General features: G+C 18.3%; 4 protein-coding genes across 4 annotated transcripts; 1 reads left to right on the forward strand and 3 right to left on the reverse strand.

The window, feature by feature from the left end:
- Nucleotides 1-4,702: 4,702 nt before the first annotated feature.
- On the forward strand, nt 4,703-6,039 carry SRAE_X000141900 (FI21343p1; the record flags this gene model as incomplete). Its single annotated transcript, XM_024648730.1, has 4 exons — nt 4,703-4,779; nt 4,841-5,310; nt 5,359-5,461; nt 5,511-6,039. The coding sequence occupies 4 exons, from the start codon at nt 4,703-4,705 to the stop codon at nt 6,037-6,039; spliced, it is 1,179 nt and encodes a 392-aa protein (XP_024498884.1).
- A 586-nt stretch (nt 6,040-6,625) lies between these two features.
- SRAE_X000142000 (Phosphate-regulating neutral endopeptidase) lies at nt 6,626-10,796 on the reverse strand (the record flags this gene model as incomplete). Its single annotated transcript, XM_024648741.1, has 7 exons — nt 6,626-6,725; nt 6,815-7,873; nt 7,919-8,204; nt 8,359-8,473; nt 8,715-9,484; nt 9,546-9,652; nt 10,660-10,796. 7 exons carry the CDS (start codon nt 10,794-10,796, stop codon nt 6,626-6,628), a joined length of 2,574 nt encoding a protein of 857 aa, XP_024498885.1.
- A 962-nt stretch (nt 10,797-11,758) lies between these two features.
- SRAE_X000142100 (RING finger protein 11) lies at nt 11,759-12,398 on the reverse strand (the record flags this gene model as incomplete). The annotated part of the gene is made up of 3 exons (XM_024648752.1): nt 11,759-11,993; nt 12,057-12,220; nt 12,282-12,398. 3 exons carry the CDS (start codon nt 12,396-12,398, stop codon nt 11,759-11,761), a joined length of 516 nt encoding a protein of 171 aa, XP_024498886.1.
- A 2,675-nt stretch (nt 12,399-15,073) lies between these two features.
- On the reverse strand, nt 15,074-19,911 carry SRAE_X000142200 (FERM domain and PDZ domain and KIND domain and Pleckstrin homology-like domain and FERM/acyl-CoA-binding protein, 3-helical bundle domain and FERM, N-terminal domain and FERM, C-terminal PH-like domain and FERM central domain and Band 4.1 domain and Band 4.1 family-containing protein; the record flags this gene model as incomplete). Its single annotated transcript, XM_024648763.1, has 2 exons — nt 15,074-15,315; nt 15,366-19,911. 2 exons carry the CDS (start codon nt 19,909-19,911, stop codon nt 15,074-15,076), a joined length of 4,788 nt encoding a protein of 1,595 aa, XP_024498887.1.
- Between the last annotated feature and the right edge of the window lie 3,631 nt (nt 19,912-23,542).

Below are 23,542 nucleotides of genomic sequence, written 5' to 3' on the forward strand. Positions count from 1 at the left end.
AAATGTATTAAAAAAATATTGTAAATTAATTATATTTGAATAAGTTCAAATGAAAAAAAAAAATATATTAACAACAAAGTATTAATTTAAAAATAATAATTTAATTTTTTAATTATTATATTTATAAAAAATTTAAATAAAATAATGTATTTTAAAAATAAAAAAATACTTTAATAAAATAAAATTTCAATTAAAGAAAATTTTTTGATATACTAAATATAATTTACAATCTTGCTAAAATTAGTTTCTTATTAGTATATAATTTATTGAAATATTATAAAAATGACAAACTTATTAAATCACATTAACTATAAATTTAGTATTATTTTTAATTTTATACTATATAAATATATATTTGGTTTGAAAATAATTGTTTAATAAATAAAATTTCATATTATAAAAAAAAATTTTATATACATATAAAAAAATAAATTATAATAACTATTTTGTTTTTTTTTAGTTTTATTTTAGTTATAAAAATATTTTTATATTTGTTGAAAAAAGTTAGCAAAAGAAATTTAAGTTTATAAAAGTATATTTTAATTAGTTATCTACGAATATAATATTTTAAATTTAATAAACCAAGAAAAATCTAATTTAAAATAAGTTAAAATATTATAAGTTTATAAAAATAATTTTATAATTTATTTTTGCATAAAAAATCTTAACATTTTTAATAAAAATGGATGACACAATTAGCATATAGAATACTCTAAATTTCAAAATTTTTTCTAAGTAAATTATTAAATTTATCAACAAAAAAAATTAAAATATTAGAAATATATTTAAATTTGTCTTTACTTAAAAGTTTTTTTTAAGATATAAAAATAGATAAAATATTATTAGTTATAAATTAAAACTCTTTTAACATTTAGAAAATTGTCATTTTTTACTTCCGATTGTCATTTTATTTGAAAAATTAATCTTATCATTAGTAGGTTAACACAATATAATTTTATTGTATTTAGTTATCAAAGATGCATCTTACAAAATACTATTAAAGTACTTGATTACAAAAAAAAAGAAAAAAGTTTATTAATAACAAAAAAACATCTTTTTAAAATAATATATAGTAGTACTTTTATATAAACAATCTACTATTCAGTATTTTGCAACAAAAAAAGTACTTTTTATATCAGTAAATATATAACATTACATTGGTTAATAGATAAAAGCTTATACAAAAAGAAATTTTAAATAATTTTGTTTCATAAATTATAATTACAAATTTTATTTTTTTATAATTGAATAAATTTTAATATTTTATAGATAATAAATAAAAAAAAATTAAAAGTTCACCAATTTTAAATAATAGATCATTTGAATTTATAGATACAATTTTTAAATTTATAAAAAAAATTATAATATTTATATTAAAGGATATAATTTAAAATTATTTCCTCACAATTAATGGTAATGATACAATTACTAAGCTTACATTTTTATTAAAGATACAATATAACAACAAAAATGATACTAAATTGATATATATATTATTAAATTAAAAAAACAAAATATTATATTTTGTAAAGAAGATAAATTTACAATATAGCTTCTTTTGACAGTTTCTTGTGAAAATAATATTGTATATAAATATTATATATTAAGTGTAAAATAATATATTTTGTCATGAAAAATTGTGTAATTTTCAACGACAAACATTAGAAATGTTTCTTTATATTTTTTGATGTAAAAAAAAAACATTAATTTTTTTATGTATGCTTGATCAAAATTATTATATTAAATATTTTCATATTTTAAGCTTATAAAATTTGTATGATATGATTTTTATAAACTTAATTTAACAAAAAACATTTTTTGAATAGTTTTTTTTTTGTAATAAAATTATTACTTCTCTAAATGTATTTATATAGAAGTATAAATACACATGTGTATATGTAAATTATTCTCTTATCAATTTATAATTTACTCCCTTTAATAGCGCGTGATAATTGGCAAATAAGGCAATATGTAAAATTAAATTTGCAGAGTACTTAAAATTTTTAAACTTCACGTGATGATTAATTAAAATATACACATATAAAATTTGTACGACAAGATTTAGATTTATAAATGTATGTAATATTTAACACGGAACTTTTTTTATGATTAAAAAAAATACAATTTATTTGTTAAGATAAGAAACAATAAATATATGAATGATAATTAAACCAAAGACATTCTTTCAATATAACTGTATATATAACAAATGATTCAAAGATAAAATTAAATAATTTAATTATGTAACAATACTAATTATATGATACTTTAAAAACGCATAAAATGTAAATAATACGAAAACATATTTATAAAAAATTTAAACAAGTAGATATTTATATAACGTTCTTAAATATATTAAAAAAAAAAATTTTTTTTTCAATAAAAATAAGCAAAATAATAAAAAATAGTAAGATACATAAAAATATATATAGAAAAAAATTAAGTAGTAATTGGTTTTATCAATTTATAACAATATATTTACATTTTTGATAAAAATAATGAAATAAGTTTGTTATAATATACATTGTCTATAAAATTAATAAAGATGATTAGTTATAAAAATATTTTATTAATTTTATAATAGAGATTAGTTGATATTGAGCAGATATAAAAAAAAGATATTTTATTGCAAGAATCATTGTTAGATAAATTTTTTTAATTTTTAAATTAATATTATTTTATTATGATATATTTTAAAATAAAGAATAAAAAAAAAAGCACATGATAATTAACATGTTATTTAAAAAAATATTTCGTGTTAAATAAATTTGCATAAAATTATAAATTAAAAAATTTAGATATAACTATTGAAAATAAAATGGCATTTTCAATGATATATTAACACAATTGTAAAACCTACCATATTTTATCAATCAAATACCCCCTTTTATTGAAATAAATTTTTTAATAAAATATCTTTTTTTAGCATTAATTGTTATAATACTTTTATTAAAATAGTTGTATATAAATTTTTTTCTGCAAATTTTATTTATAATAAATGAGTATTATAAATATAATAAGAAAAAAAAATTTTATTTGATAAAGAATTTTTATACATTTAATAAAGAAAACAATATAATATAAATGTATAATTTTACTACTTTATTATCATAAAAATTTAAATTTTTAAATGAAACAATTTACTTAAAAATATAAAAACATTGTTTAAAAATAATATAAAATAAAATTGAAAAGGTAGTAGCATCTTATATTATTGTAAGAAAAAAATTTAATATCATATTATGTCTTCTATATTTAATCAATTTCAGAAAATATTTAATTTTTTTTTAATTAAAAAGTAAATTCATTAATATTAAAAAATTACAATAAATCTAAAAATAGTTGTTGTACTTTTACAACAAAATAAAATATACATATAATAATATAATCCTACTTTACTAATGATCATTTATAAAATTTGTATTGTTGATTATCGTTCATTTTAGAATAATATTTTTATGATCACTAACTAATTATAAATTATAAAAGATTTGATCAACAATAAAATTTTGTGCTTTATCATTTTAAAATACATACATAAATACATTTACTTTCAAGGCTTTTAACTTAATTACAAAAAAAAACTTGCATTATACATACTTTTTTTTTCTCTCATCAATAAATGTTCCATTCTATATTATTAATGAAAAATAGTAAGAAAAATACTAAAAGATGTTCTTATGACGATCACTTGTTTTTTTTTTTCTTTTTTAATTATTTTTGTTTTTTAATGCCATATTTTCCTGTGTCATTCGCTATACAGGATATATAATTTAACAACTTTCTTTTTTTTTAATATATTTACAAAAATTTTATTTATAATTTTTCAGCAATCCTATATCAATCTAATTTTTTATTAATTATCTTTAAAACATTTTATAAAAATATTTTATAATTAAGATAAAATTATGCTTCAAGAATCAAACAAAACAACAAAAGTTATTTCAATAAGATATAAGTGTTAACTAACAACTTATTAAATATTTAAAAAAAACTGATATCATTGAAAGATTACAGTCAATATTTAGATATTCATACTTAAGCAGAAAAAAATAAAAATTTATGATATTGGAGATTTTATTAATGATATCATTTACATAATTAACTTATTTTCTTTTTAAATAAAATTCAATTTACAACAATAATAGTTTTTTTAGTACTTTCTATGATTGTTGATAAAATCGTATCATAAAATTTGTTAATTTATTTAATATATTTATTAATCATAGTAAGAATAGTTAAGATATTATTTATATTAAAAATATAAATAATTATATTTGTTTATTTTCATAAAATATCAGTTAAAAATATATAATGGATAAATATATATATAAAAAATTTGGTTAAATATCTGATATATATCACTTTATATTTTGATTTTTTTTCTCCTTGATTTTTATTAATTTATTATTATTATTTTCTAAATTAACCAAACTCGTTTTATAATCTATAAATACATAATTTCTTTATTTTTTATAAATTAAAAAGCACTTTTTTTTTATTAACATTTTGTTTCAAAATTACAAAAAAAAAATTGGTTTAAATTTATTATTAAATAAAATATTATAAAAATAAATTTATTAAATATAAATAGATATCAATAAAGATAAAAAAAATATTGTTTTCGACCGCGCCATATTTATTAATGTAAAGCATTATCCCAACAATATGAAAAAAAAATAGGTTGATTGTTTTATAAAAAATGCTTAAAAACCCATTGGAGCCAAATCCATACAATATATTTATTCTATCAGAAACAGGAAGACCTATATTTGCAAGGTATTTATTAAAATTGATTTTAAATTTTTTAATTATAGTTTTTTTTTATTATATTATTAAGTTGTGGAGAAGAAAATCGTTACAGTGATTTGTTTGCTCTAATAACAGTTTTAGTTAAAAAACCTGAAGAAAATGGTGATTCATTACAAACGATACAAGCAAATGATTTACATATTGTTTTTATGTCAAAATCATATATGATATTTTGTATAATATCAAAATTTCCATTTAATTTATCACAACAACTTCAACTTGTTTACCATCAAATATTGTCACTTCTTCCAACAGATCATATCAAAAGAACTCTTGGTACACATGCTAATTATGATATTAGAAGTTTATTAAAAGGTTTTAATAAAAGTGTTTGTACATATGTTAAAGAATGGGAACATAATCCAACATATTTTTTTTCTGGAGTTGGTTTATTACCAATGAATAATTCAGATAGATCAATTATAACAAATACATTAGATAATGTTGTTAAGGAAGTGAATGAAGATGAAAATATAACTTTTGCTATGATAATATCACGTAAAAAATTAGTTGCATCTGTTAAGACAACATCACATTCTCTTTCAGCTAGTGATACTAATATTGTTATTAATCTTATTGAATGTAATCCACCAATGATAAAAGAAATGGAAACATTTGTTCCCATTTGTCTACCAACAATTAGTAATAGGTATTAATAATATTATATATATTTTAAAATAATTTATTTATTTTTTTAGAGGTTATTTTCATGCGTATTTTTGTTATCCATGGGAAAATGTAGATGCGTGCCTTGTTATAATATGTCGCAAAGTTGATAGTTTTCAAGAATCAAAATTAGTAAAGACAAAATTTATTGAAGCATTTGAAGAATATAAAAGATTTTCAGAGATTTTAGATTTATTTGGCATAGTTGATAGTTTTAAAATACCTTCACCACAACTTGATTTTTTATGGCATTTTATTTTTAAAGATACAGAAACATGTCATATAATGACGTCTTTACCAAAAATTCCATTTATTAGTGATAATGAAAAAGATCATCTAAATTATACTTATCATCGTATTAATGATTTAATGTGCTTAAAAAAAAAACCAAAATTTGTTTTTAATACTAATCCAAATTATAACTTATTATCAATGGTCGGCGATAATTATGAATTATATGCAATTTTAAATCCAACAACAAATTCTCATGATGCCATTGATTTATGTGAAAAACTCTTAAAATATATTAAAAAAGAAGAAAAAAAATTTTTAGTATTATGAAATATTTCTTTGTATTATTTTTACTTGTATAGTTACATTTTATTAACCAATAAAAATATTTACATTTTATATTTCTTATAAAAAAAATATTGTAAGATTATTATTTTATATATATTTTAAAATTAAAAAAAATATTACATTTATTTTGAAATACAAAATGATAAATATATAATGTCACGTAATAATTGTATAATAAATGGATATTTTATCAAAAAAATTGTTTAAAAATATTTTGATACATCCTTCAACAACAAAATTTTGATAAATATCTTTTTTAAGTTAATTATATTTTAATAAAAATTTATTTGTTAATTTTTCATATAATTTTTGTGTTAAAAATATTTATATTAATAAAAATATGTTTTAAATGTATAAATAAAGTATAATAGGGATTTTTAAAAAAATAATAGAATAATTTTAAAAGTTGTAAAAAAAAATAAAAATTTTTCTAACTTTATAAATATATAATTGCGGTAAAAAAAAATTATTTGTACCCGAGTTAAAAATTATTTAAAGTAGTTTGACAAAAACAAGTTAATAATGAATGACAAAAATAAAAATATTGATATTGTTTGGAAAGTTTTTTTTACCATAAATTACATTTCTTAAAAGGATTCATTTTGGAACCAATTGGACAATTGAATGCTCTACTAAATTCAGGATAATTTTGTAACGGTATATTTACTCTGAAAAATATTTAATAAAAATAAAATTAAAGATAATATTTTATATAAATATTTAAATAAAATTTATTATATATAACAATAATACTTACCTATATTCACCTAATGAATGACTATCGGTATCTAAAATATAATTAATACTTTCCTTCTTTATAACTTCACACCATGTATTAGCATATGAAAGAAAAAATAATTGATTATTTGTCATATTCATAAAAACGGGTAATAATTTATCTTTTCCAATTTGTGAGAGACGTTTTTTGTAAGCATCAAAAGCTAATTTTACACCACCATTATCAGCAACATTTTCAATTGATGTCTGTTTACCATTAAGGTATCTTTGACTAAACTTTTCTAAAATACTTGAATATTGTGATATAAAACATTCTTTTTTTAAATTATAATTTGTTTGTGTAAATTTATCCCACCATAAATTTAAATTACCATTTTTATCAAAATGTGCTCCAGTATCATCAAAACCATGAATCAATTCATGACCAATACCTGAACCTAATGAACCATAATTAACATATTCAGGAGCATCAACACCATAGAAAGGAAATCTTAAAATACCTGCTGAAAAAATAATTTGATTACCATTAAAATGATAAAATGCATCAACATCCATTAATTGGTTGATAAATTCAATAAAATTATTTGTTGGTTGATGTAATTTTTGTAAGGTACTATCAAAAAATGATCTTGATAATGATATAGTATTATCAAAATAATTTTGAGAAAATAATGTTATATGATTAAATTGTTGAGTAACTAAATTTTCATGCATTAAATATTCTTTTGGTATACCAATTTTAACACCAATTTTTTCTAACTTTAATAATGCTTTCAATTTTCCATCAGATGACATCCAATCATTATTTGCAATTACTTGTCTAAGACTATTTTTAAGATTCATTACTAAATCATTAACATGTTCATATTTTGATTCTTTAATATTACTTTTTGTATATTCTACTGTAATTAATAATGGTAAATGTTTTTTAACCTCATTAACACATTCCTCCCATAATGGTAATATAGATTGACCATAAACTTTTTCATTAAATGATATATGAGGTTCTCTAAATTTTTGTGGAAGATACATATCAAAATTATGTAATATTTTCCACATTAAATAATTTTGTATTACTCTTAAAATTATTAATATTAAAATATAAGAAATAATAGAAACATACTCATTATTACGTTGTTTTAATAAATTTTGTAAACCTTCAAAATATTCCATATCCATTACATCAATAATTGTCAAATCATTAAAAGGTTCTAATTTTTTTTTAATATTTATATCAAAAAATGTATCCCAATCAATTGTATTTATTTTCTTTTTAAAATCACCATATTTTATTTTATGATGTTGTTGACAATTAACACTACCTTCATTACAAGTTGAAATTGTTGCTAATCTTTGTTCAAATTCCAGTATCATTTGTAAAGAATTTTCAATAGCATTTGTATCAACATCTGTAAAATAATACATAAATTTTTTTTAATTGTTTCCATTTAAATAAAAATTAAATAATATTATAAAGATATTTATATAAGAAAATAAATTTCTTTAGCTATATATATATTTTTTTATTTATATAATATTAAAAATTGAATAAATATACCCTACCTAACAATTCCATTAATTCTTTCATATAAATTTTATAATGTTGTAAATGTCCATTTGTCTGATATGATGGTATATAAAGATGTTTGTGTTCTAAGAGAAGACGAGGACTACGAAACTGGAATGTAATTAATATATAAATAATGCAAATTTAAATTGATATAAATTTAAATGACTTTTAAATATAATATAAAATATCATTGAAATGTAAAAAAAGACAAAGAAATTTAATCTTTATAAAAAAAAAATTTCATTTAATTGTTTTAATTAAACTATTTGTTCTTTTATAATTATATCAAAATATGATATACATTTCAATTTGTACATTTTTTTTTTATTCAAAAGAATATTAAACTTACTGTTATAATACATTTAGAAGTATCTTCAATATCAGGAATGATAGAAAATGAAAAAAGACCTGAAATACCTAACATGTGTACTTGACTTGCTAAAATTTCCCACTGAAAATGTCTATCGTCAAATCGTGCATTTTGTAATAATGGCCAACCACCTAAACTTGAAAATAATGAAACTAATGGCATTTGATCTAAAGCATCTTGTGCACGATCATCCATACAACTATCATAATAATTTTTTAATAATTTAATACTTCTTGATGTTGTTGAATTTATTTTATAATTATCTAATAATATATGGTAGTCTCTATTCAATTGTGCTTTCATTTCATATAAAACTGTTAACTTTAGTTCATTTTTTGGTATTATTTTACCTGTACCAAATCTATCACAAGCATAATGATAAAAATCATCACAAGGATTGTATTTTGCATTCATATTATTTTTATAATGTGATGCTATATTAATACATTCACTATCTATACAAAGATTATCATTTTTTTGATCATAATTTTCTTTTTTTAAATTTAATTTTGATATATTATTATAATTTTCATTATTTTTAAATGAAAATGTTATTGTTGGAAAAGGTTTTTGAGTTGTTGAATATACAACTGTAACTTTATTTAAAGTAGTTGTTTTAATTTCATTTTCTTCAGTTGTTGATGTTGTAATTGATAAATTATTTTTAAAATTATAAAAAGAATATCCTTTTTGTTGTTGATGATTTGAAATTTTTTCTGATAATGGTTTAATTTTTATAATATTACTTTCTATAAAAAAAAATTAAATTATTAATTTAGTTTTTTTTTAATTATATAAAAATTAACTTACCATCGTTATAACTGTATGTTATGAAAGCTAATGCTACTACACAACAAACAATTAAAAATATTGAAAAAGCAAAAAGTATAACAGATACAGCAGAAAATTGTTCTGATCTTTAAATATAAATAAAAAAAATTATAAAATTTATTAAAATATTCAAACCTTCTAAAACTAAATTTTTTAACTATTCTTGACATAATAATTATATCAAATATATAAAAGACAATAAAAATTTAGTAAAAAATTTAGACAAATTATATCTCCTTATAAAGATACAGTATATAACAATAATTAGATTTTGATTGAAAAAAGATAAATATATAAAATCTTTTTTTTTTTTAGAAAGTTGTTAATTACAAAGAATTTGTAAACTTATATTTATATATATTTAATATAAAGATAAATAAATAATGGTACTAATAGTTTATTATTTAAGTAGAATCACTATATAACAGTATCTTCTCAAATTAAAACAAATATGTGTAGAGGATGGGACTTGACTAATGATCATTGATAGAGATAGAAAGGATTGAACAAAACTTTTTAATAATGATTACAATATCTTTTTATAATGTGGACCAAAATTTTTATAATTATTATAATTGACAAAACATTTATATAAAATTTGTTTGTTAGTGTAACTTTGTATTAATATGTAAAATTTTAGAGAAAAATGAAAATGAGGTAATACTAGAGATAAAAGGTTTGTTAGATATCAAACAAATACCATTCATTTTAATCATCACCTTATCTTAACTCTCAAGTTCCTTAATTATTCCACTTCATTTATCAAATATTTTTAATTGACCATTATGTGTGTAATATTATTTTTGAAGTGTTAAAATGAGTACTTTTTTAGAATATATACTAAATTTTTGAAGTTTTATACATAACTTTACATATAATTACTAAATATTAACATAAAAAAATTAATTTTTTTACCTATAACTTATAAAAAAAAAGTATGTATATTGTATGAATGTAAAACATTAATTTTGAAGGATTAACAAATATCATTTATTCATTTTTTGAATAAATTTTGGATAGAGTAATAAAAAATATTAAAGATAGTAATGTTTTATAAATAATTAAAATATTTTTTATAAAATAAAAAACTTACTTTGGATTACAAAAATGTACCATTACATAAAATATAGAAAATGTTGGATCTTTTTGACAATGTTCTTCTTCTTTATAGTAATTATGTTTTGGTGGAGAATAAGAAGAATGTTTTAAAGAAAAAATATCAAAAACCATTCTATAGATTATATTTTTTATTATTATTTAGGATTAAGATATTTTTTAAATGTTATAATAAAATAAATTAAAATAATATAATTTTAACTAAAAAAACCTGAAAATAATGTATAAAAAAAATATTTAAGAAAGATAAAATGTTGAATATTTATATACATATATATGCGAAAAGTCTTATATTGAAAAACGAACAATACAGTTATAATCTTAAGTTAGTTTCAAGTAACCATAACAAATCTTTCAAATATATTGTTCTATTATTAAAGTTACACTTTTAAAAAGCTGTTAATAATAAATATATATATATAATATTTTGATTTTACTTAACAAGTAAAATGATAGCAAAACTTTAATAATCTTTTTTAAAAAGTAATAAATTAATTTTTATAAACTGACTATTTTTTCTTAGATAAAATTTTATTGAAATATTTTAGAATATAATCTTTATCTAGTATTTTTATTTTTTTTTTTGACATATTGTATGATAGCTATCATAGTATCATTGACAATTAAATAAGAAATTTTATGACATATTTTTAAAAAATTAAAAATATAACGTTATTAAAAATTAAGAATGTATTTTATTTTATCAAACATAAAAATTGACATTTAATTAAAATGTAATTTTATAATAATAACAATATCAAACTCAATTTTCAATATTTTTATAATTAATTTTATCCAATAAAAGTACTTGCTTTATGTAATATTATTTAAGATAATATTTATGTACATCTATTTAGTTGTTTTCTTTGTTTATTCTTTTAGTTATTTTTTTTGGTGAAATGATGTGTTAGTAATTAACAATTTAAGAATATAAAATAATTGCAGTGGAGAATCATTAATATATAAATCAAATTTTTGCGTTTCTTCAGTACATGATAACTGAATTTTTTTTTTTTTTTTTTTTGATTTAGTTTTTTAATGTTATTGTCAATGGTTTCATCATTGGTATATTATTGTTAGCGAAGAGATGTACCAATACGGGCAGAGTTGCATGAGATAGATGATAAATCGCTTCCAGCAATATTTGCAGTAAAGGATGTTAAAATAGAAGAGTCAACTGGTGTCATACACATTGGACAGGCAAATGTTCGAAGAAGCCAGTCATCAATACATCCAGAATGATAAATATGTTTACAGGGTAAAGTTCGTATATCAGTATTATTTGTAAATTCCATCATGCATATAGTACATCTATAAATTATAAAACATAAACATAATTATTTCTGTCTATATAAAAAAAAATTTTAAACATACTCATCACAATGTGACATTGTAATTTCATTATATTTTTCAATAGGAATTTGTTCAAGAAGTCCCGTAATTCTAGCACGCCTTTTTTGTTCCTGTAATTCATTTTCTAATTGTTGTTGTTGCATAGCAGTTTGTGAACTAATATAAAGTTCATTTACATATGATGTCTATAAAAATAATATTTAAAATTAATGAAATTTATATTATTTATATGTTTAAATAACTTACAGGTACATTTCTATTATCGCGATGATTTTCTCTTAATGTTTGGTTGCTATCATCACCTAATCTTTCATGAGAATTATTAGAATTATTCCCAAAATATTCACTTAAACAATTACCCATAATAATGAATAGAAATAATAAAAAAGTAACAAATTTTAAAAGTTAAGAAATCTATAGAAATAAAAATATTTTAATAAATTATATAATTTAAAGAAATAAAATTAATTTAATAAAATTTTTTTTTCATATACTTTTATAATAATCATACAAAATAAATAAAGTGTTAGATTTCAATACAATATATAAAAAAACTTTATCAATATTTTTGTCAATATTATATTTTTGCTAATAAAATTTTTTTCAACTCTATTAATATAACCAAAAAAAAAAAACTCTATAAATAAATATTTGTTGATAAATTCTATAAATATATATTTAAAATGTCTTAACAAAAAATATTATCCAGTTTCATTGCGAAATAATTGAAAAATATAATAATATAAATAGTTTAAAACCATACAAATCGTAATAAAGTTTATTTAATATCAAGAAATTATATCTCAATACTTATAAAAAAGAAATTATATTTAGCATATATAAAAATATACATTAAATCATTTATATTAATGTTTAAATTTTATGAGAAAAAAATTATTTAATAATGATTGAAATAAAGAAAATTTCTTTTTTTTTTATAATAAATTAACAACAACATAAATGAATAAATTTTAAAAAAAAATACCAATTTTAAAAGTGAAAATGAAAATTATTAAATTATCAAGTAACTAAAATTCTACGTATGTTATCCTGTCAGTTTTACAGGTATATTGCAACAGATTGAACATCATTAATGGTAAAATATATGTTATGTTGCAAACTTTCGACAGTATGTAATTTAATATTAACAAAATTTATATATCAACATATGTTTATAAAAGTGAAACATTAATATATATATATACTTTAAGCTTTCATCTAAGGTTCTTTCATTAAGGTTATTTAATTTATTAACGTTTTTGTTTTATTAATTTATATAATATATTTAAAAAAAAAGTCAAAATTTTAATAATAAATTTTATAAAAGGAAAAAAAACAGGAAAATTGTTATCTTTTATAAATTTTTTTTAAAAAAAAATAATGTATATATGTTATAAAAAAATGATATAACACATTTTTTTACAAATTCTTGTAAATATTATGGTATAAAATAAATAGTTTAAAAAAAAAAGTATTTACAAATTGTTAACAAAAAAAGGATGAGTGGTAATGATATTAAATTAATATACTAAAAAGAAACTATACTTTCAAAGTCTAAATTATCTAAATAATATAACAAATAAATATATTATGTATTTTTATTATTTTTAATCATTTAAAGGTACACATTAGTTCTTCTTAAGATAATAATAAAAATAGATTGTTAAAAGTTTTCAAAAAATTTGTTTTATACATATAATATATTTATTTATATGAACTATATATATAATACATTAAACAAGGAGTTATAAAGTAAAGTATAATAGTTTTAAAATATATATATAAAAAGTATATAATAACTAACAAAGAGAGTAAACGTCCTTAAAAGAATAAAAGAAAATATTTTTATATATATAAATATATACATGTTAATTAAAATAAAAATATTAATTTATGTGTACTCAATCAATTTTTTTATATAATTTATAATTATTTTACTTGATTAAACTTTTAATTATTAAAGAAATAAAAAAATAGTGAAGAGAATAATTGAGTTTGTTAAAAAAAATAGTACATTCAATATTTTATTACATATAAATATTTATCTATATATATTATTATTTTCTTATCTATAAAAATTTATCAAGCAGTACTTATACATTATATATATAATATATTTTAATAATTTGTTGATCAAAAATTTCGATGAAAAAAGTATGCTTAATATAAGTTAACATATAAAATAAAAGAGACACAAACTGAATGTCAGCTGTATATGTCTTTAAGAAGATAAAAAGAAGAGGATAGAGCACGTGAAATGACTATTTCGTTGTGGGAATAGGAGTTTATGACAATAAACAATTCAAAATATCATTTTTTTTTTTTAATATTAACGATAAATACGTTTTAAAATATCTTTAAAAAAAAGTACTTCACATCATCTTAAATATATATATATATAATATTTATATAGTAAAAGCATTAATATAAAAAATAATAAATACAATGATAAAACACTTGTTTTCTCTATACTACTGTCTATTAAAAGTGTTTAATAAAAATTTTAAATTGATAAAATATTGTTTCATTGAAGTATTTTCTGTTGTAATAATATAAAATATTTTATGTTGATTATATTTTATTTTAATAAAAAAAAAATAAAAATAAGGTAAATTTTTAATATTTATATATATATTACAATTATTATTGAAAAATAATAATAATAAAACAAATAAAAATCTATATTGTATTTTTTTTTTTGATTTAATTAATTCTCTTTATTTTTCCTGTTATTATTATTTTTATAAAAATAAAAGTTACGCAATGTTTTAAGAAAATTATACATTAAAAAATTAATCTTCATAAATATATATCTTAACAAGAAAAAAAAACAATTATCAGTATTAAAAAAAATGTGTATCAATATATATAGGCACATAAAAATATGTGTTCTCTATACAATTAATATAAAGATATAATAATGTATAAAAAACTTTGTGAAAAAAAAATAATAATAATATTAATATTAATAATTATAATTCATAATAAGTATAAAATATTATGTAAAAATGTTTTGATAAAAACAATTGAGTATGACATTAAAAATTATTAATATTTGATGAATGGCCAACTTTCCTTTTTACAGTTATTTTCAAATCATCATTACTTGTTTTTAACAACTCTCCAACGTTGTTAGGTCCTTCATTACCAACAAATATATCATTTACTTCCCAGATACGATCTCCTATTTTAAGAGATTTCTCAAGATATGCTACTGATCCTTCAGCTATATGGCGAATGAATGATCCTTCTGAATCAGTTTTTTTAGATAAACTTAATCCTAAAAAAAATTATAATTAAATTATTTTTTTTTAACTTTCAATTTATTACCTAATGGTATATTATCTTTTTTATTTAATTTAACAGTAATAATTTCTTCCTCTCCTGTTTCTGTTAAATCTCTTAATATTTTGATTGCGACTTTCTCAACACCATCTCTTAAAAGACCAATTATGTCTGAGTGAGTCATTCCATGAACATAAACATTATTTATTGAAATTAATTTATCATTAGGCATAATTCCAGATGATAAAGCTGGTTCAGCATTTATTTGTTTAATATAAGCTCCCTCAATTCCTGTTGCAATTTTTAAACCTAAACTACCAGTTGGTGATCTTTTTATATAAATTATCATCTCTTTTAAATTTCCATTCTCTTCATGATAATTAGAATGATTACCATTATCATAATTATTTTTACGTACATTTCCATTATTTATATCATTATTAGTTACTTGTGGATGATCAAGTGATCGAACAGCTGCCCTTGGTATATTATTTGATGACCATGATTTATTATCAAATTGGTCATTATCTGTATGATTACTTTTTTTATATTTATTATATAATCCATAACCTTGATTACTATTATTTATATTAAATTTATCAAAATTTTCATTATCATAATCATCATTATCTGAATCATGATATTTGTACATTGATGTAGCTGGTACTTGATATTCACCTGCACCAAATTCTTCATCACTTGAATCCATATGAAGATCTAATCTTGATGGATTTTTAGTATTTTTTTGTAATTCATTTATAATATCATCTGTATTAAACATTGGCAATCTGTCACTCTTAGCACCAAAATCAGAAACAGCTCTTACTCTTTTATGAATATTTAATACATTTGTTGTTTGTTTTTTTTTTGTTGGTGGTGTTATGGGATCTTTATTTATATTACTAATATTAGGATCATTTGATATATTTGTTGTATTTTTTATAACATTACTACTAAGTGATAACGAATCTAAATTAGAATCTTTTCTTTGTGGTCTTCCTAATGTTGTTATACCTTTACCATGACGTGTTGTTAAATTATCATATCTTATAATTCCTAATGTTACAGAATAATTACTTTCTTTAACATAAGTAACTGCATCATGCCTATCTTTACCAAGTAATGTAATACCATTAACACTAATTAATTTATCACCAACACATACACCTCCTATTTCACCAGCACCACCAAGTGTAACAGCTTTAACAAAAATACCTTTAACACCATTCCATTTACCATCAACTAATGTTAATCCAAGTCCAGCTTTAGGATCTTTTTCAAGAGTAATTGATAATTCTTGTCCTTTTTGTTCTATAAGATAATCAGAATATGTTTCACTTGATTTACGTGATAATTTTTCACCATTTATAGATTGATTTTTTATTTGTTGTGATGTTAAATTATATTTAATACTTTCTTTTTTTTCTTCATCTTCTTCATTTATTTTTATTGGTATATCATTTTGATTATATAAATTTTCTGATATTTTATTATTAAAATTATCATTAATTGGTTGATTTTCAGGAATTTCATATAATGGTAAAGATGTTGTTTTACTTTTATTACTTATTGTATCATGTTGATTAATTATAAAATTATTAGATAAATTTCTTTCAACAATATCATCTTTTTTTGGAATAAATACATCAACACTATTTTCACCAGGTTGTTCTTCTACCTTTTTTGTTAATGTTGATTGCCATTGTCTAACACGTATCATAAATTTATGTTGAACAGCTGCAAATCTAACAAAATATGAACTTTTTGTATAATGATCTGTATAAAAAACAAAATGTTGTGCACCAAATGTATTACTTTTAACAATAACAAATCTTTTACGATCAAATTGTAATGTATTTGTATCTTTCCATAAAAATTCTTGAATCATATTTCTTTGATTATTTGTAAATTCATATATACATATACCTTTTAACATAATAGCTATTAAATGTATTGAACCAGCATCAACACTTCTTGTTGGTATATTAGCAATCATATCAGCTGTTGGTTTTGATTTAAATATTCTATAAAAATGTGAACCATATTCTGGTAATGTTTGACATATTTTAATATATCTTATTTCTGCTTCATGACATTTCATTCCTTTTAATTTTTCATGCATTTCTGATAATATTAAAGCAATTCTTTTATTGTCATCATATGCAAAATATTGTTTTGGTAAATAGTGATCAAGAAGAAAATAATCTGTTGGTGATGATATTGATGAATCTGGTTTATCAGAAAATTCTGCTTGTAATGCTAATGAAGCTAATTGAAAAATAATAGTTTCATTTCCTCTCAATCTTTCATTAAGAATATCATTTCTTAATTGTAAATATAATTCATGCATTGTAACATCAGTTTTAACATAATTTAATAATGGTGGATATCTCATAAATCTCATATGTAATATATATGGTTGTCTTGTCATAGCTTTTTTTTCATTTTTCCATCCTGATGGTGCATATTTTTCAATTTTTTTTTTTGGATCCAAAAAATAAAATTCATTATCTTTTTGTATAGCTAATCCAAAAAAATTATATTCATGTATATTACAATGTGATACAACAATATTAAATATTTCATCACATTTAACATCGGATTTACATTTAACATCAATATATTGACCATTTAAAAGTTTAACTCTTACATCTGTATTTTCAATTCTATATAATGTTAATAATCTTTTTTTCTTTATTAATTGAGCATTTAAATGAATATGTGGTAATGAATTTTTTTCAATAAATTCTGGTACAGCTGCTGTTTTATTTAATTTTTTTCTCATACTACCATATCCCATTGTATTAAATTTTTGATTATGTTTACGAATACTAGCTAGAGCCATTGAATTGCGACGTTTTAAGGTACCTACAACATCACTATCTTCATTACAAATATTATCATCTTCAATGATTGAAGATGAATTTTGTTGTTGACGAGCTTTTAAAAACATATCATCAATTGACTCTTCTTCATTTGTTTTTGTATTATCCTCACTAATATTATATTTAGATAAACTTTTTGATGTCATTGTCCCAGATACTATTTTTTCTTTTTCAAAAGGATTATTATTTATTGAATCAGGTTGTTTTTTAACAACAACCTCAGCATTGACATGTTGACTTTTATAATAATCAATTGATCTTGTCCTTGCAGAGACAGGTGGAATTTCAAAAGTTGATTTAAATAAATTATTACTATCTTTATATTTTGTCATATTGTCATTTTCTTTTTCATCAATATTATTATTATCAATAAACGGATTATTAATTTTTGATGGTGGTAATGTACGTTGAGGTACAATTGGTGGTACAATATTATAATTAAATTCTTTATCATTATCATTTTTTATTTCTTCTTTAATATTTTTTTGATTATTAAAAATATTTGAGTCACTTGATATATCACTTTTACCAATTGATGTATTAAAAGAATTTGTAGGATTGGTATTTAAATCAATTTTATCACTTTTATTTTGTGATTCAGTATTTGATTTTGGTGATTCATATCCTAAATCATCAGTTGTTGATAAAGGACTACTTACTGGTGATGGTGTTTCATATGGTACATTAGCTTGAACAATATCATCATCATCACTAAGACATCTACTAAATCCATATGTATTAGGTGTTATTGGTGACATTTTATCATTATTATTAATAGTAAATGATTTTGATAACTCTTTTTCAACATCAGGAAATGGATCTCTACCAGATAATGTATGCATATTGTGTTCATTTTGTTTATCATTATCAACATAATCAAATGGATCAATTTTAGTATCATCAAAACCATTAACTTTAATATTTTTTATATTTGGTTTAGGTGAATTGCGGCTTTCAAAAAAGTTATCATTAAATGGACTAATTGATGTTTCAATATTTTCATTAGTACTTTTATTTACTTTCTTTAATAATTTAGTATTATCATTATTTTTATTATTTTTGATATCTTCTGTATAATCAAATAAATGTGAACCTGATTCATTATCATCTTCTTTATCATTAATTTCATCATCATCACTAAATAAATCTCGTTCACTTATATCATCAATGCTACTCATTTCATTTAATTCATCATAATCTCCCATAATTTCTGCATATAATTCTTGTATATTTTCTTTAGAATTCCTTCCTCTTTCCATTTTATTTCTAACCATTTGTGATAATTTTTTTAATGAAGGTCTTGTACCAACATCATAAACAGTTAAAAGATTTAATAATGAAAATAAATTAGGATCTTTACAATCAGCAGCACCTGAATTCATAAGTAAAGTACCTAAACACCAAACAAATGCTGCATCAGTATTTGAACCAACAACTTTTCCTGGATTATTTGGATCTTTTATTTCAGGTGGAATAATATCATCATCTGCTTGATTAGCAGGTATAAATGAAATTTCAATATTTCCATCTTTAAGTATATTAACTTCATCAACCCCAAATAATTGTGCTTTGCAATTAGGTAAAGGTCGTTTTTTTACTAAATATTCTGATGCAACTAGTGTAATATCTAATAATTCTTCAACTTCAAGGCCTGCACCTCTAACTTCAAGAAGTTCTGATAAACTAACTTTAGCTGCATCCGTCATAACATCTATAATAAAAAAAATATAAATATATATAAATAAATAAAAGATAAAATAATGATACAATATAAATAAAAAATTTTTAATTAATATTATAATAAAAATATATTTGTATATATATCATGAAATATGATAAAGAAAAATATTATCAATTGTGAAAAGAAATATGAGTCTTAAATTTTCTAATGTAAAATAACATTTTTATAAAAGTATTATTTAAAATGTTATTCATGATTGTTAAGAATTATAATATCTAATAATATTTTTATTTAGTATATATATATATAGAAATATCATTGATTTATATTCTTTTATCAACAAAACTATAAAAGTTATAAACTATTCTTATTTAAGTAACATATAAAAGTATATTAAACTAAAATATATAATAGTTTTAATAAAAATAAAAATAATATTTAAGTATCATAAAAAAAAAATTTATAAATTTTCTTTTTGACACAATTGTTTAACAAAAAATGAACAATTACTAAATATAAATTTTATATATATATAATAATTTAAATAAGAAATGATTTATATCAAAAGGATGAATAAAAGATTATGAATACAAAATTATCTTTTTTTTGTAATATAAAAATCGGTTGTCTTCTTTGATGTATATATAATATATAAATAGGAGCCAAAAGAAATTTATAGAATATATAAACTATCAAAAAAAAAAAGATAGTATGATTAAATTTTTGACAAAATATTAAATTATAAAAAAACCACTAAATAAAAATCTTTGAATTTTTAAATCAAATGTCAATAAATAATATAAAAATAATTTTTATTATATTTTTTTTCAATTAAATAATTTTAAAATTTTTTTTAATATACAATATTGTATTGCTCTAAAAATATTTTAAAATTTTATAAAACTTTATAGTTAAATTATAAATATATACAAGATTGTTCACTTTTCTACTAATCTATCTCTCTTTTTCATCATATAATATAAACAAAAGACTTTTAATTTCTAAAAAGATTACCAATAATCATTTTTTATACAACTATGTATTATAAAAGTATTGATAATCATATAAATATACAAATCTTATTAACATATATACTTAATACTTTTATTATAAAAAGTTTTTTTTTTTATTTTAATATACAATAAATTTTAAATAAAAATAATATTATTATTCAAAGAAAATAACATTTGAGTAAATGTAAATTATATGTGTTAATATAAATATATATGTCTATATATACAAATATATAAATATAATATTAAATATTATGTTTAGATATTTATACAATTTACATATCTATAAAACATGCTTATATGTTCAAGATAATATTATTTAAATATTATTATCATATCATAAATAAGTTTAATAATTAATATTTATAAAAGTTTTTTTTTATTGTAAAAAATAAAAAAATCAATTATATATAAACTTCTTAAAAACTAAATTATTCCTTTTTTTTACTAATTTTTATTTATTTTTTATATAAAAAAGTAATGTCTAGGTAAAATTAATGAACCGTAAAAAAATAATTTGATAAAACAAATTATATATATATTTAACTAATTAGATAAATTTTTAAAATTTTTTCTCTCCTACCAATGAGTATAAAAAAATATAAATTTCTATATAAATATATTTTTTTTTAATAAAATAAAAAAAAAGTATGTCAATTGTTTATATTTTAAAATTTTATTATTTTAATATAATTAATTAGCCTTAATTATTTAAAGAAACAAATTTTATTAAGGTATCTAATAATATTACTACAATTATACCAATAATAAAACTCATTTTATTTTTTTTAATATAATACTTAGTAATTTTTGACAAAAATTAATTTATTAGAAATAAAAATATATATAAAAATTTTAAGGTTAATTATATTAAATGTAAAAAAAAATAATAATATAAAAGATATTTGTTATAATATTTTTTTAAATTCTTTATATTTTTAAAACATAATGATTATTATTAGTATTTAAAGTATAAATATTTATAAATATAATATTCTTAGAAAAGTACAAAAGAAAAAATATTACTACTAGGTTATTGATAATAATAAAATGACTATATATATATATATATATATATTGATACATATATTTATAAAACTGATAAGAATACAAATGATAAACTTTTTTCTTTATATCATTAAATGTATGTTATAAAATTATAATAAAATATTTCCTTTTAATTGTATATTTTATTGAATTCATAAGATTTTTAATTTACTATGATAACATAAAAAATAATTATAATAAACATTAAATTAAGTAAAATTATTTATATTATGTATTTGTAAAAAAAAAAAAAATTTAAATAAGAGCAAATTATAATAATGGCAAATTGATATATATTTTAGAAAAAAAAATAGTGCATTGAATTGATTTTTTGGTACAAGATGATGAAAATATAAAATATATAATAAAGGAAGAATGATGACGAGGTAAAAATTTTGTCATAGTACCTATAATTAAATGTTGATCTTTAGGTAAAGATAAATCGTACAATAATACCTTTTAACTCTTTTTATAATTTCTAAACTATAACTCATCAATGAAATATATATATTTATATATTATATGTATAATATATATATATATATATATATAAAAGTGGTGAAACAAAAATGTGAAGGACAAAATAAAATAGCCTTGTTTTATATCCAAAATATTATTGAATTATTCTCATAATAATTAATGAAAAAAAAAGATATTAAAAACAAATATTAAAAAATTATTTGTAATAAAATATATATATTTTTTAAAGCATTGTGACCTAATGAGAAATATTATTAAATATTTTTTTTAACCCACTAACAAGTAAAAAATAATAATATTTTAACTAAAAAGCAATTATTTAAAAGTTTTTATATAGAAGAAAAAAGATATTATGTGTAAAAAATTTAAATACAGATTAATTTATATATAACTATCAATATTCTCTTATGGTACTTTAAAATTTACACAAAACATAAATAGATATATATAATTTCTTTTGTATTAAATCTATACTTTATGCATGACATAATATAAAAATTTATTTATATATTTTAAATATTCTTTAAAAATAAAATTTCCAAACACCTAAACTGCTTATAGTTATTCATGATTGATAATCTATAACAAAAAGTGATTGTTAGATTAACATAAGATTATAAAAATAATAGAAATATATTTGAAAAAAAAAGAGTTTTGTATTATATTATTTTTAGTAATAGAAAAAAAAAGTTTTTAAAAATCTTTTAATTGACAAAAATAATTAACTTATTCTTAAAATATACTATTTTAAAAGAATAGTTAAAAAAATTTTAATCATTTAATTATTTTTTACATTACTTATAATAAAAATCAATTTATTTATTACCTTAAGTATTGTAAATTTTTATAAAATTTAATCAAAAATAATAAATGTTTTCTACATTTAAGACAAAAGACATCATGATAATCAAATATATATAAATTTTTTTTCCATAAAAATTTTATTTCTAATACCCCTATTAATTTGGTTGAAATAAAGGATGGTATTTAAAATTTTATCGTATAAAATTATATATATATATCAAGTTTTATTTAAAAAAGATACATTTTGTCTATATTTATTATTTAATCATCCAATAAGTCTAATAAGGTCATAACAAAACTAAAAAAAATTTT

Source organism: Strongyloides ratti, scaffold srae_chrx_scaffold0000002 (assembly GCF_001040885.1).
Source record: "Strongyloides ratti genome assembly S_ratti_ED321, scaffold srae_chrx_scaffold0000002".
In the NCBI taxonomy this organism is placed as follows: domain Eukaryota; kingdom Metazoa; phylum Nematoda; class Chromadorea; order Rhabditida; family Strongyloididae; genus Strongyloides; species Strongyloides ratti.